The following is a 13,119-nucleotide window of genomic DNA, read 5'->3' as shown; positions in this document are numbered from 1 at the left end:
CTGGCCTAACCCCGGCGAGGTAGTGACGAGGCTAGGACCAGACTCCAGATAAACCTGTGCAGTTATATAATATACAACAGAAAATAAACAGGAATAAACAATTAACATGGGAGGGGGTACATGCTATGGGGGAAATATCAAATCCAGCAGAAATTTAAGAGAAATATGAGAGAACAATCCAAAATCTACAACAAAACAATAATGACACTGTTGCGGCGCGCAACCCGATCCCTATCATTTAACACTGTTGCGGCGTGCAACCCAATCCCTGTCATTTGACACTGTTGCAATGTTCAAGCCGATCCATTTATATCTCTATTGCGGCGTGCAACCCGATCCAATATAACATTGTTGCGGCGTGCAACCCGATCCAACACAACATTATTGCGGTGTGCAACCCGATCCATACATTTATATACCTTTAGCAACAACCATACAAAGAGTCACGGCAAGGGATCAACAAATAACTACACTACCCGGCAAAGGATTCGACAGTAAAAGTAAATACGTCCCGGCAAGGGAGAAACAACTATAACCAATTTTAACCCAACACCTGACCATCTCAGCTAACACCAATACTCTATCGTAAGTAATTTCCACGAAAACAATCTTAATCCTTACTCAATACCGAGAATCATCAATTAAAGCATCTGTAGTATCATTTAAGAACACAATAAATTGCAATTAAGACTCACGGTCATGTTCGACACCAACGTATAGATACTTGTCACCATGCCTATACGTTGTACTCAATAAGAAGCAAATAGCAGATAGGACACAACTCCTAATCCCTCAAGCTAAGATTAGACCGAACACTTACCTCGAACTTTCATGGCCAACTCAAGCCTCAAACACCGCCTTTCCTTTCGAATTCGGCTCCAAATCGATTGTATCTAGACATAATCGACTTAATAACATCAATAAACACTAAACAATCCAATTTCAATGCTTAATTATAGCTTTCTAATCATTCTTCCCAAAAGTCAAAATTGACCCCAGGCCCGCTTGGTCAAAACACGAGGTTCAGGACCAAAACCCGATCACCCATTCACCCGCGAGCCCGAATATATAATTTATTTTGAAATCCGACCCCAAAACGAGGTCAAATCCCCAAATAATCGAAAAGCCCTAACTATACCCAAATCCCTAATTTTCTTCCCTTAATCACATGATTTAGGCCTAGAAATCTAATGGGTGTTAATGAAAATTGAAGAAAATGAGTCTAAGATTACATACCTATGAATTGGTGGTGAAATCTCCTTTCAAAAATCTCCCAATTTGGAGTTGAAGAGAAGAAGTTATGAAATTTTGGCTAAATCTTGTTTTTGGTTCTGTTTTAAAATCACTGGACAGGTCTTCATCGCATTCGCGATAGGCCTGTCGCGTTCGCGATGAAGCCAGCTCAAGTGACCTTCGCGTTCGCGGAGCTTCAGCTCCTAGAGCCTTCGCGTTCGCGTCCAGGTGGTCGCGTTCGCGTAGGGTATAGTACCCCTCCCCCTGCCGAGGCTATAAGCATTCGCGTTCGCGATATTAGGCCCGCGTTCGCGAAAGGAAGACCCCCCAATGCTTCGCGTTCGCAACCTGGTTCTCGCGTTCGCGTAGAAGGAATATTCCTTCAGCATGAATAGCTCATCGCGTTCGCGAGGGTCCTCCCGCGAACGCGAAGAAGAAATATCCTCACACCAGAACTGAAAAACCTGCAACTTTTTGAGTTCCAAAAACCTTCTGAAACACATCCGAACTCACCTGAGCCCTCGGGGCTCCAAACCAAACATACGTACTAACTCAAAAACATCATATGAACTTATCTTGTGATCAAATCGCCAAAATAACATCATTAACATCGAATTAAACCTCAAAATCAATGAATTATTTTAAAACTTCTTAAAACATCAAATTTTGTATTTAAGGTCCGAATCATGTTAAACGGATTCCGTTTCTTACCAAACTTCATAGAATTATCTTAAATCACGTATAAGACCTACACCGAGCGCGGGAACCAAAATACGGTCCCGATACCAACATGGTCTAATCAACATTCATTTCCAAATACTTTAAACAATTTTAGAAAATAATTTTATTTAAAAATTCATTTCTCAGGCTTGAGACCTCGGAATTCGATTCCGGGCATACGCCCAAGTCCCATATTTTCCTACGGACCCTCCGGGACCGTCAAATCACGGGTCCAGGTCCGTTTACCCAAAACGTTGACCGAAGTCAAATTAATTCATTTTATAGTCAAAATTTATCATTTTTCATAAATTTTCACATATAAGCTTTCCGACTACGCGCCGGACTGCGCACTCAAAGCGAGGTGATGCTAAAAGAGGTTTTTAAAGCCTCGGAACGCAGAATTCCATTTTAAAACAAGTGATGACCCAGAAGAAGGCTCTAGAGCTTAAGTTCGCCAGTTACAAACAAAAACTTCAGCTCTAGAGCTGAAGTTCGCCAGTTACAAAACAAAAACTTCAGCTCTAGAGCTGAAGTTTGCCAGCTACAAAACAAAAACAAAAACTTCAGGTTTAGAGCTGAAGTTCGCCAGTTACAAAAATAAAAACTTGCTACTTCAGTCCCGTCTACTAGAATGCTGAAGTTTTGCGTGATTGTCTTTGCTACTTCAGCCCCGTATGCTGAAGTTACGCGAAAAAGTGGGTACGCTTGCAATTTTTTTTACTAAGTGGACACAAGTTAAAACGTGACCTTAAAAGCGGGTATAGATGCAAATGCCCCGAAGAAATAAAAAGTAAGGGTTTAGGCCAGCAAAGTTAAATAAGAATTTAAGTAATTTACACTATTAAAATAATTTAATTGATTATAACACATTATTTACTTATCTTTTTTTCATGGTATCATATAATGCTTACTGAAGGAAGTTAACCGCAATTGCATTTTGGAATAACATAATTGTGAAATAGCTGTTAAAACATAAGTGCACAGGTAACTTATACGTATTCATTAAATAAATATCTCTCAAATTATTTTTCTTTTTCATCCCTTCGTGACATGGAATGTGAAGATGGGTTCCACGTGTAGGACACTCATGAGTGGGTACGTAGGGATATAAATAATAATTTTTTTTTTTAATTCCCTTTCTCGGCACGGGTATAGATATCGTACCCCATCGTTTAACTAAAAATTTTGGACTAGCCAACGAAATTGGTAGAACATTTACCAAAAGAACAATATGAATGGCTACAAATATTTTTGAAGTGTCTTCCATCTTAATTCCATACTTTGTGGACCCATCTTCAGAAAATACATTATCCTATCAACTTTTACGTGTCTCGTGACCTGGCAAATTTTTTCTGGCTCAAATTCACTTCCAAATCTCATGGATGAGAGCTGACCTTCCACATGTCCCAATCAAGAAAATATTCAAGATTTCCAGCTACTCTCAATTTCCATTCCAGTTCCAAAATTTTCATAGCACAAATTTTTAATCTTTGATACTACACTAGTGAGTTTATCATTCATCAATCTAAAAATTGTTGAAAATTTCTGAGAGTCATTTTAGTCCATTTTTTAGTAAATGATGGTGTAAAACAGAATGGTGAGGACTTCAGTCTTTCATCAGACTCCCTTGCTGATACCCCATGAAGATCATGCAAAAACCCCAGAATTCAACTTCAACTTGAAGGAACAAGAATGGATTTATATGATCAAGAAAAGCAACAATATGAAGGAATTGAAGCAAGTCCATGGCCAAATCTTGAAACTTGGATTAATTTGTAGCTCTTTTTGTGCAGGCAGTCTTTTAGCTACTTGTGCACTTTCAGAATGGGGCAGCATGGACTATGCTTGTTCGATTTTCGGGAAAATCAGTGATCCAGGTTCATTTGAATACAATACTGTAATAAGGGGACATGTTAAAGATATGAACTTAGAAGAAGCTCTACTTTGGTATATTCATATGATTGAAGAAGAGGTTGAACCAGATAATTTCTCATATCCTGCACTTCTTAAGGTGTGTGCTCGATTTCGGGCCCTCAAAGAAGGAAAACAGATTCATGGGCAAATCTTCAAGTTTGGACAAGACGATGATGTGTTTGTGCAGAACAGTTTGATCAATATGTATGGAAAGTGTGGAGAAATTAAGGAATCTTGCATTGTGTTTGAGCAAATGGATCAAAGGACTATAGCTTCTTGGAGTGCACTTATTGCAGCTCATGCAAATTTGGGACTATGGTCTGAGTGCCTCAAACTTTTTGGTGATTTGAACTCTGAGAGATGTTGGAGGGCAGAGGAAAGTACATTAGTGAGTGTGATTTCTGCTTGTACTCATTTGGATGCCCTTGATTTTGGCAAAGCCACGCATGGATATCTTGTAAGGAACATGAGTGGTCTCAATGTTATAGTAGAGACTTCCTTAATAGACATGTATGTTAAATGTGGAAGTCTGGACAAAGGGTTGTTTCTCTTCCAAATAATGGCAAACAAGAATCAGATGTCCTATAGTGCCATAATCTCAGGGCTGGCATTGCACGGGCGTGGAGAGGAAGCTCTAAGGATCTACCATGAAATGCTCAAAGAAAGAATAGAAGCAGATGATGTTGTTTATGTAGGGGTTTTGAGTGCTTGTAGTCATGCTGGACTGGTTGAAGAAGGGCTAAAATGCTTCAATAGGATGAGGCTGGAGCATCGGATAGAGCCAACGATTCAGCATTATGGGTGCATGATTGATCTCTTGGGGCGAGCTGGTAGGCTCGACGAGGCTTTGGAGCTCATCAAGGGCATGCCTATGGAGCCAAACAGCGTCTTGTGGAGAAGTCTGCTAAGTGGTTGCAGAGTTCATCAGAATGTTGAGTTGGGAGAATTAGCAGCCGAGAATCTCTTTCAGTTGAACTCGCGAAATGCAAGTGACTATGTTATGCTCTGCAATATGTATGCAAAAGCTAAAATGTGGGAAAAGAAGGCTGTGACTCGGACCAAAATGGCTAATGAAGGGATAAGTCAAGTCCCTGGCTCTTGCTTGGTTGAAGTAAACAGAAAGATGTACAAGTTTGTGTCACAAGATAGGTCACATCCATGCAGTGAAGAGGTCTATGAGATGCTTCACCAAATGGAATGGCAGCTGAAATTTGAAGGGTATTCGCCAGATACATCACTGGTTTTGTATGATGTAGATGAAGAAGAAAAGAGGCAAAGATTGAGCACTCATTGTCAAAAGTTGGCAATTGCATTTGCACTTATAAAAACATCTCAGAGTTCTCCAATAAGGATAGTAAGAAATGTCAGGATGTGTAGTGATTGTCACACATACACTAAACTAATTTCCATGATTTACGAAAGAGAAATTGTTGTTAGGGACAGAAATCGGTTCCACCAATTCAAAGATGGAACCTGCTCTTGTAAAGACTACTGGTGAATACATCTTCTTTAACCATTAAAACTCCACATTCTTTATTATGATCATATTTTCTACAGTTCAAAGATTTAAACAATATTAGCAACCATCTTTAGAGTCATGCCAATTCTGGAGAACCATCCCCTCACCTCCACCCAAATACGGGGTTTTCACAAGGAGCACTTTGGTTCTGCCTCACAAAAAGAACTAAATTTTATTTCTTTAGTGAGTCACTACGGGGGTGATATGAGCGGGGAAATTGATAAGAAATCTCGATAAAATACTGTGTAGACGAGCTCTAACTGCTTAAATTTTAAAAAAAATAAATAAATTTAACTCACATAATCTGAAATCAATCAACTTGAACTATGAAGTACAAGGGAAGTACATTTCCAGCAAGATCTATTTTTTTTTATTCAGTGATCCTTAAGACTCTCATAACCTACCGGATAAAGACTACTTGAACTAGAAAGGTAATCTTATTCATCCTAATATAGTCGGATTAAGATCTCATGTTATAGTTATATAGCATAATAATACTACTGCAAGTGATCTCCTACTTCCAGATAATTATTCCAGCTGAATTGAAGAAACAGCTGTAGTAATTTCCTTTGCTCGAGGATCATTGTTTTCCAAGGACACACCGCGAGGATCTTCTCTTACTAGCATAGCAAGAACATTGACCGAACTCCAAGCTTTAGTCACATTTTTTTTGAATCTGCCAAAGAGACTGCAAAAACTGCATCGAATCCACCAGCACCAGGAATGCCAGCTAACAAAACTCCCTCCATATTCATCGTAGCATCTAGAAGCTGAGACTGTGATTCTGGTTCTATCTGTGAACAGTGCAAATGGTGAAAGAAATGCTCATAAACATGGAAACAAGGCAGCAGCGAACTGGACTCCTTAAGAGCTTTTGACCTTACGAGCTTTGTTTGAATATCAAGATTGTTAAAATATGTCAATTGAGAGAACTGCAGAAGCCATCTTCCTACAAAATTCATTCACTTTTGCAACACATGTAAGATTTTGCATGGAACCTACTTTTCTTTCTCATTTGGAAATTATTTTGCAAACACATGGAAGGAAATTATTTATTTTAAATTACTTCATTTTAACACTTTTTCTTGTTACTCGTTGGATATTTATAGAAACCCAAAGGAAATGGATACTATAATTACACATTGAAGTTGTCTAGAGATTAAATTCTTCAGAAACATAGCCTTCTTTTGCATCCTTGAGATATAGTGATGTCTTGATGAAGTAATTCACACATGGGTGGGGAGAAAGAAAAGAAACAAGCTTCTAGTTACATGCTACTGGAAAACTTACTGGAATTCCTGCAACCTCTCCCATCTTGCGCATTTGATACCTAATCCAAAGCATAGCATCTCGAGCTCCTAATAATTCTTTAACAATTTCTGCTTGAGTTGGTTCATTAGCTCGCTCCAACCACCGTTCATGGTGAGAAGCAGTAGAAACCAAAGTTCCAAATGAAAAGGAATATCTAAAGTTTAGAATAATATTCTATGGATAGCAAATACAGAATTCAACAAAAAAGTAATGAGAATCCAGTTGACTTTACCATAGAAAGTTTGGGCTACACATGTTATGGGATTTGGATCCTTCATCTCAAGGAAGTAGATAATCTTTTTTATGCTTTGTAATTAAAATTGACTTATGAAGAGGGCAAATATAACAATCACTATGACTACGTCCTCTAGTCAACTCGGCCAGGTTACATAAGATAACATCTGCAACACCGAGGGATTTATATTAATATATTAAACCTTCCCAGAAAATATTAGCATCTAAGTGCGTGACAAAATGAGGCAAAACTTTCTAACCAGATAGCAATAGACTTTGCTGCTCTAGTTCTAAAAGAGTTTCACCTTTTCAGCAGGAAGCAGGCTGCAGGCATTGATGATGCATTCGTAAGCATTATAATGTCTCTCAGTCAATTTACTTAAGGTATTAAGGTGCAGTTCAAGCGCAGAGTTCCTTCTGATAGCCTTCTCCATGTTTCTAGAGAATCCTGAGGGTCGGACCTCTGCCATTTCTTAACAGCCCCAACCATCGATGGTGTTGAAGATCCTCCACTACCCGGTTCTCCGAGTAACTGCAAGTGCTCAGCTGTTAGCTCCAGCAACTTAAAAAGAAAGAAACAATGTGTACCACATACAATTAACCACTTTGATCTTGAAACAGCTTCTGCTGGAGTAGGATTCCTTGGAAGACCAAGAATGATTCCATTAAAGTGAGGAAGCCTAAGGCAAATGTTTCCTGTCAGGCAACATCTTCAATTATAAAGGTTATACAGCCAATCAGGAGATCCATCAAAGAGGGCCACAATAAAAGCATGCTAGGTTGGATTAGTAATGACCTATAAGAAAGTTATTATCATTTGCATCTGAGAAATAGCAAAACCCAACAGCTAACTTGATACTGACGTGCCATGCACTTCTCGTTCCGGCAACATGAGCTTTAGACTGGAGAGCAAACTGATTAACCCTCTAGATACTTTCTAGTGACCAAATCTGTGATTTGGGTGGCAGTTTAGGTTAGAGGTGGTTATAGCATAACCATTTCTCTGATAAATCATTTGCGAATAGGTTCTGATACAATTGCTTAGCACAGGAAATGACCAACATTCTAAAGACTGAAGAACAAACCTCAATTGCAGCTCCTCCAATTACCTTTTCCGCTCGTTATTCTTCAGAAAAATGTCTATAGATAACTACAATCCCTGGTATACACTGCAACCAAGCTAGATTTTAGCCCCACTGAAGCATATATTATCGAGCCTCTGAATTGAAGGTTTACATCCTTCAGAACCCACTGATTCTTCACAAATTACTTGGACGGTTGGACCAAAGCCGTGCACCCATGCCAAGCGAAATGATGCAGTCCTACATGTTCTATGACAAAGGATCTCTAATATGGTTTCCAATAATTTACTTCACCATGAAAAGGCTACAGTCTTTTCTTAACTCCGTGACACTCTCTATGCCTTGCTGTGCAGCTAAACGGCAACAATTTTCCACCTAGCTGACCTTTTTACTGCCAGAGAGACTCAAAATACCATATTGTATAGAGGTTAAAATTACTTAAAGACATACTGATGGAAACAGCATCTGAATGATGCAATACATGCCTCTTCTTCATATTAAGTTATCAATTTGGAAAGCGTATATTAACTTTAATTGTCACCTCTTAGGACAAAAGATACGTAAATTCAAATATCGGTTCATAATGAGTTTCAACAAATAAGTCTTTGGCAGATTAAAATATAAAAAATAAAAAGATATTGAAGCCATCCAAGCAATTTTTCCAGTCACCAACTGAGACTCGGACAAAACTGGGAAAATGTTACTTTATCTAATATCTACGAGCAAACTCTGCCTACAAAATAATCAAAGAGATGGACAGCAAAGCAGACCTGAGAAGAAGAGAGAACTTCAGGTGAAAATCGGATATACCGCTGACTGCCATAAACGGCTGAACTAACATCAAACCCACTGCCAACTTTACCCTGTGCAATGCAATGGGCAGTTTGAGCTATCACATGAACTACATCAAGATCAGCGACATCATCCTCAGTCAAACAGGAGAGGTTAACAACGCAAAGATAATGAAGCAAGGCAGCAACAACTGCAGTTGTCATAGCTGCTGATGACCCTAATCCAGTCTTTGCCACTTCAGGCTTATGATTTTCTCCAGTTGATTCTTCTGCGTTAAAGGTGATTGAAGCGAAAGGTGGCAGCGAAGCCAATGACTCAGGTGTAAGAGGGAGCCCACGTGCTTCAATCTACATACATAATTAACAGAGTGGTCTAAATTATTATCAAACAAGGAATACAGGTAAAATACCTAGTAGGATAACATCTTAGACAGTATGTTAGCTTGTGCAGCTCAGAATTCCTCAATGTAATTTAATAGAAAGTTGAATATTTCAGTCAATGAAAATAATAAAGGACTAATCTGAGTTGACCAGTTCTAGCCTCGCAAAATCCCTGTATCAAATGTCATTGTAATTTTTCATCCCTATAGTCCTTTCACTAACTTAATGTGATCAAGTATATAAGTCACAGCAATAGCTAATCAGGATAATTTGAAAGTTTGTATTATTTTTCTTTTGATATTATACAAAATCCTTGTATCGTTATTGTTTTTATATTTTGAACAAAAATCCTATAACTTAATAAATTAGTGAAGCAGACTTCTGTAGGAATGTTTTATCAGTTTCTTTCCATCTGTATCGGTTGAAAATTCCAATAAATTCAATCCCCCACTGAAAATCCATGGCCATTAAAATCTTACAAATGTTGCCTTGGTGGATGACAGTCATTCTTTTTACAATTTCTGCAGGTTTGTTCTATTCAAATTGGCTACTCTACTTTTACTTCGTCACAAACTTATGTAATTTGCAAATGTAACTGAAAATGTATTCATAGTATTTCCAATTAGAATTTTATATTTTCCCAGTGTTATTTTCTGAACTTGGAAAAAATCTAGTCAAACATTAGTCCAGCAATTGGTCAATTTGATTATTAAGCCAACTTAGGTCACTTTCTAGGGCTGAGGTTATTTTTTTTGTTAAGCCATTCACTAATTGGGCAAAACCTAAATTAAACAACTGGCAGGGTAATAAGTAGTCTCGTATGAACCTTTTAAAAAAAGAATAATAATAAGTAGTCTCATTTGATACTTTTCCCTGCCGTAACTGTAATTCCTGGAACAGCTGCCACAAATTATAACATATAAAGTTAAACAACTTTGGGTACAGTTATTGGGGAATATCAAATTTCACTTCATGTGCAACAAACTGAACTCACAGGTAATTTATATATCATTGAACCACATCCCATATTGGAAATATAAGTAAGCTGTGAACACACCTGATTCCGATACGAATAGAACTCATTGCAACCCAAGATAGTTATGTCAAGACCTTCATGGAGCAGTTGGATACATTAGTTTTCTAATTTCTTTAACAATAATTAGGTGGTAAAGTCTAATATTCAGGAAATGTCATCATCCTCAGATATGAAAGGTGAGAGTGTCAGACATTATCCTGCAGAAGTAGTTTGTGTAATGCATCCTTCTTATCTTTGTCAAATGTTGCATGGGCTGCAGCAATGGCATACTGCACCGCGTGTTCTACGAAGGGGTTTCTTGATTCACTAAGGTTCAACCAAAAAAATATGAAATACCATACTGCTTGCCATTTAGATGACTTACATATTCTTATTATAATAAAAAAGATCAAATAAAATCAATAATAAGTAGCCAGGTTATATCTGAATACTTCAAAAAGCAAATTTTAGAAAATTCACAAACATATAAAGAGAAATATTATTTCCTTTAACTGAAAGCACTTGCCTTGAAGAAACAGATTGAAGCTTCGAGTGTTTAAGATACAGTTTATACATGGTTTCTCTTGCCATCTGAGGTGAAGTCAATTTAACATCTGTCCATACCTGAAAACGAATAAGAAAATTGCCTTACAGCGGGAAAAAAAAGCGGAGGGGACTAAATAAAAAAGCACTTCTCAAGAAAGGAGAAGAAAAAAGACATGCTTATACATACTTCAGATCAATCACTATTCAGTTAAGTGCAGCAAATATCACTCATCCATGCCCAACTTTCAGGTTTAATTTCCTCATAAAGTGGCTTCACAATTGCATAAAAACGAGCATTTGTGCTGAGTACAATACCAGCATTAGGCCTCTCCAAAACAAGATAACCTCCTGTCATTAAAACCTTTCCAGGAGCAGAGGCAACTCTGTTTAACGATCAATAAGCCGAAAATCAAACATTCATGCATATAAAAGCTATGGATTATTAAAGTAAACATAAAATGGAAAAAATTCAAAAGATAAACATCCCAAACTTACACTGCCATTATTTAACAGTTCTCACTTTGAAAAGCTTGAAATGTGCAATCCAAGACTGATAAATCTGCAAACTCAAAAGTAGTCGATAATTTACTTGTTTTTCTTAAAAAAAATACAAAGAGGCCCAAATGAAGCATACTAAAGAACACAAGCCCTCCAATTCAATCTAAAAACAAGTCAACAACAACAAGAAATATGCCTTAATCCCGAACTAGCTGGGATCAGCTATATGAATTGGACCAATTTATAACAAAACTACAGAGACTCCTAACAAGCACATGACCAAATGTAAGTACACCAACATGGCCAAACCATAATCCTAAAAAGTAATCAAAGAAAATTGAGATCTTTGATTTCACTAAAAAGCATCTATGCTGAAATAATTCAACATGGGTTCCTCAAAGAAAACATAACAAAATGTTAAACTCAGAATCATCCAACCCACGGTAATCATCTAGGCCTAACTCAACGAATGGCAGAACAACCCACTAGGAAATAGAAAAATTGTGGGAAAACGAAAAAGGGAAAATCTTTTGCACAGCTCTAAGTCCACATGACAATTTCAAGAAAGTTGGAAATTTTTCAAGGTTGACGAGTGATCATTCAGATTTTGTCACAGAGATAAACAAAAGAGTGAGGAAAGATACTTGCTTTGTTGGGTTAGTGCAGCTACTGTGATTGCAGACTTGAATTGAATTGAAGACGATGGTACAATAAGTGCACAAGCAGCAGTCCAGTTTTGACATTCACTCGCCTTTCTTTAGTTGCACCACTTCATTTTCACCTCTCTTTTCACTGAAATTTATAGAAAGAGTATTTAAAATTGCTTCACAAAACTCACTATTGTATATTTCTTTGAGGGATCTTTTGGTTTGAGAACAAGTAATATGATGTTGAGATTAGAATAAGAAATTAAATAATACTAAAATTATTATTGGAAGTTGTTGTTTAATTTTAATCTTGATTCACTTAAAATTTTGGGAGAAGAGAAAATATATCATTTTATTGATTTATTTCAAGATTAGTATTGCTAACCAAATTGAATATAAAAATAAAAATAATATTACTTATAAAAAATAATCTCAAAATTACTTATATCGAAACAAAAATACCAAGGTATTTTATGTTGAGATAACTATTCTTATCCCGTCAGTAAAATGCCCTATGTTGTCAGAAATCACTATTGTTTAGTCGCTATTAACTTCTTATAGAAATTATATACATAATTACTTCCTATAACTATTATTCAGTTGTTATGATAGTATATTCGTTGTATTCGTGTTACTGTATTCATGAATACAGTAGCAAAAGCCGTTTAAAAACAGGGAGTTACAGTTGTGCGCGACTGTATTCACATGTATTCGCGCCATGTATTCATGAACACAGTAACGACAATCACCTTAAAAATAGATCTGTCCAACTATCTAATAACGAAAATAGGATCAATTAGCGTGATACACTCCTAATATAACTCAATAAAATCACTTCTAACACGACTCATTATCAACGCAATTAATTAGAATGATTTTTCAATTGTTATAACTGTTGTATTTAGTGTGTGTTAATATTTATTTTTTACTGTTGCATTCATTAGATTCAATATTTGTATTTACTGTACTCACTATTTTGTATTCAAATGTATTCATACTAATATTATTTTAGTTATTCCTAACACACGTTATTACTGCTGTATTCAGTATATTTTATTGGTTGTACTCACTGTATTTTTATTTGTATTTAGTGCATTTTACTGTATTTCACTATATTTTAAAATTAAATGTATTCATTGTTTATAATTTTTTCTATTTCAATGGTTGTATTCAGTGTATTAAAATGTTTATATCCTACATTCATGCATGTATTCAGCTGTATTTAAAA

General features: G+C 36.7%; 2 protein-coding genes across 2 annotated transcripts; one reads left to right on the top strand and one right to left on the bottom strand.

Annotated features, from left to right (window-relative positions):
• Positions 1-3,328: 3,328 nt before the first annotated feature.
• On the top strand, positions 3,329-5,412 carry LOC104243677 (pentatricopeptide repeat-containing protein At1g31920). Its single transcript, XM_009798909.2, has one exon. The coding sequence runs from the start codon at positions 3,548-3,550 to the stop codon at positions 5,363-5,365; it is 1,818 nt and encodes a 605-aa protein (XP_009797211.1). The 5' UTR covers positions 3,329-3,547; the 3' UTR covers positions 5,366-5,412.
• Positions 5,413-5,691: 279 nt separating this feature from the next.
• Positions 5,692-12,078, bottom strand: LOC104243678 (phosphomevalonate kinase, peroxisomal). Its single transcript, XM_009798910.2, is given in 13 exon segments — positions 5,692-6,057; positions 6,060-6,180; positions 6,677-6,800; positions 7,238-7,337; positions 7,340-7,463; positions 7,877-7,881; positions 8,687-9,152; positions 10,243-10,298; positions 10,421-10,527; positions 10,727-10,847; positions 10,975-11,129; positions 11,242-11,305; positions 11,893-12,078. Coding segments are annotated over 12 exon segments (1,530 nt in total). The 5' UTR covers positions 11,250-11,305; positions 11,893-12,078; the 3' UTR covers positions 5,692-5,914.
• Between the last annotated feature and the right edge of the window lie 1,041 nt (positions 12,079-13,119).

The sequence above is a fragment of the Nicotiana sylvestris genome, chromosome 8 (genome assembly GCF_000393655.2).
Source record: "Nicotiana sylvestris chromosome 8, ASM39365v2, whole genome shotgun sequence".
Classification (NCBI taxonomy): domain Eukaryota; kingdom Viridiplantae; phylum Streptophyta; class Magnoliopsida; order Solanales; family Solanaceae; genus Nicotiana; species Nicotiana sylvestris.
This window is presented reverse-complemented; position numbering and strand designations above follow the sequence as displayed.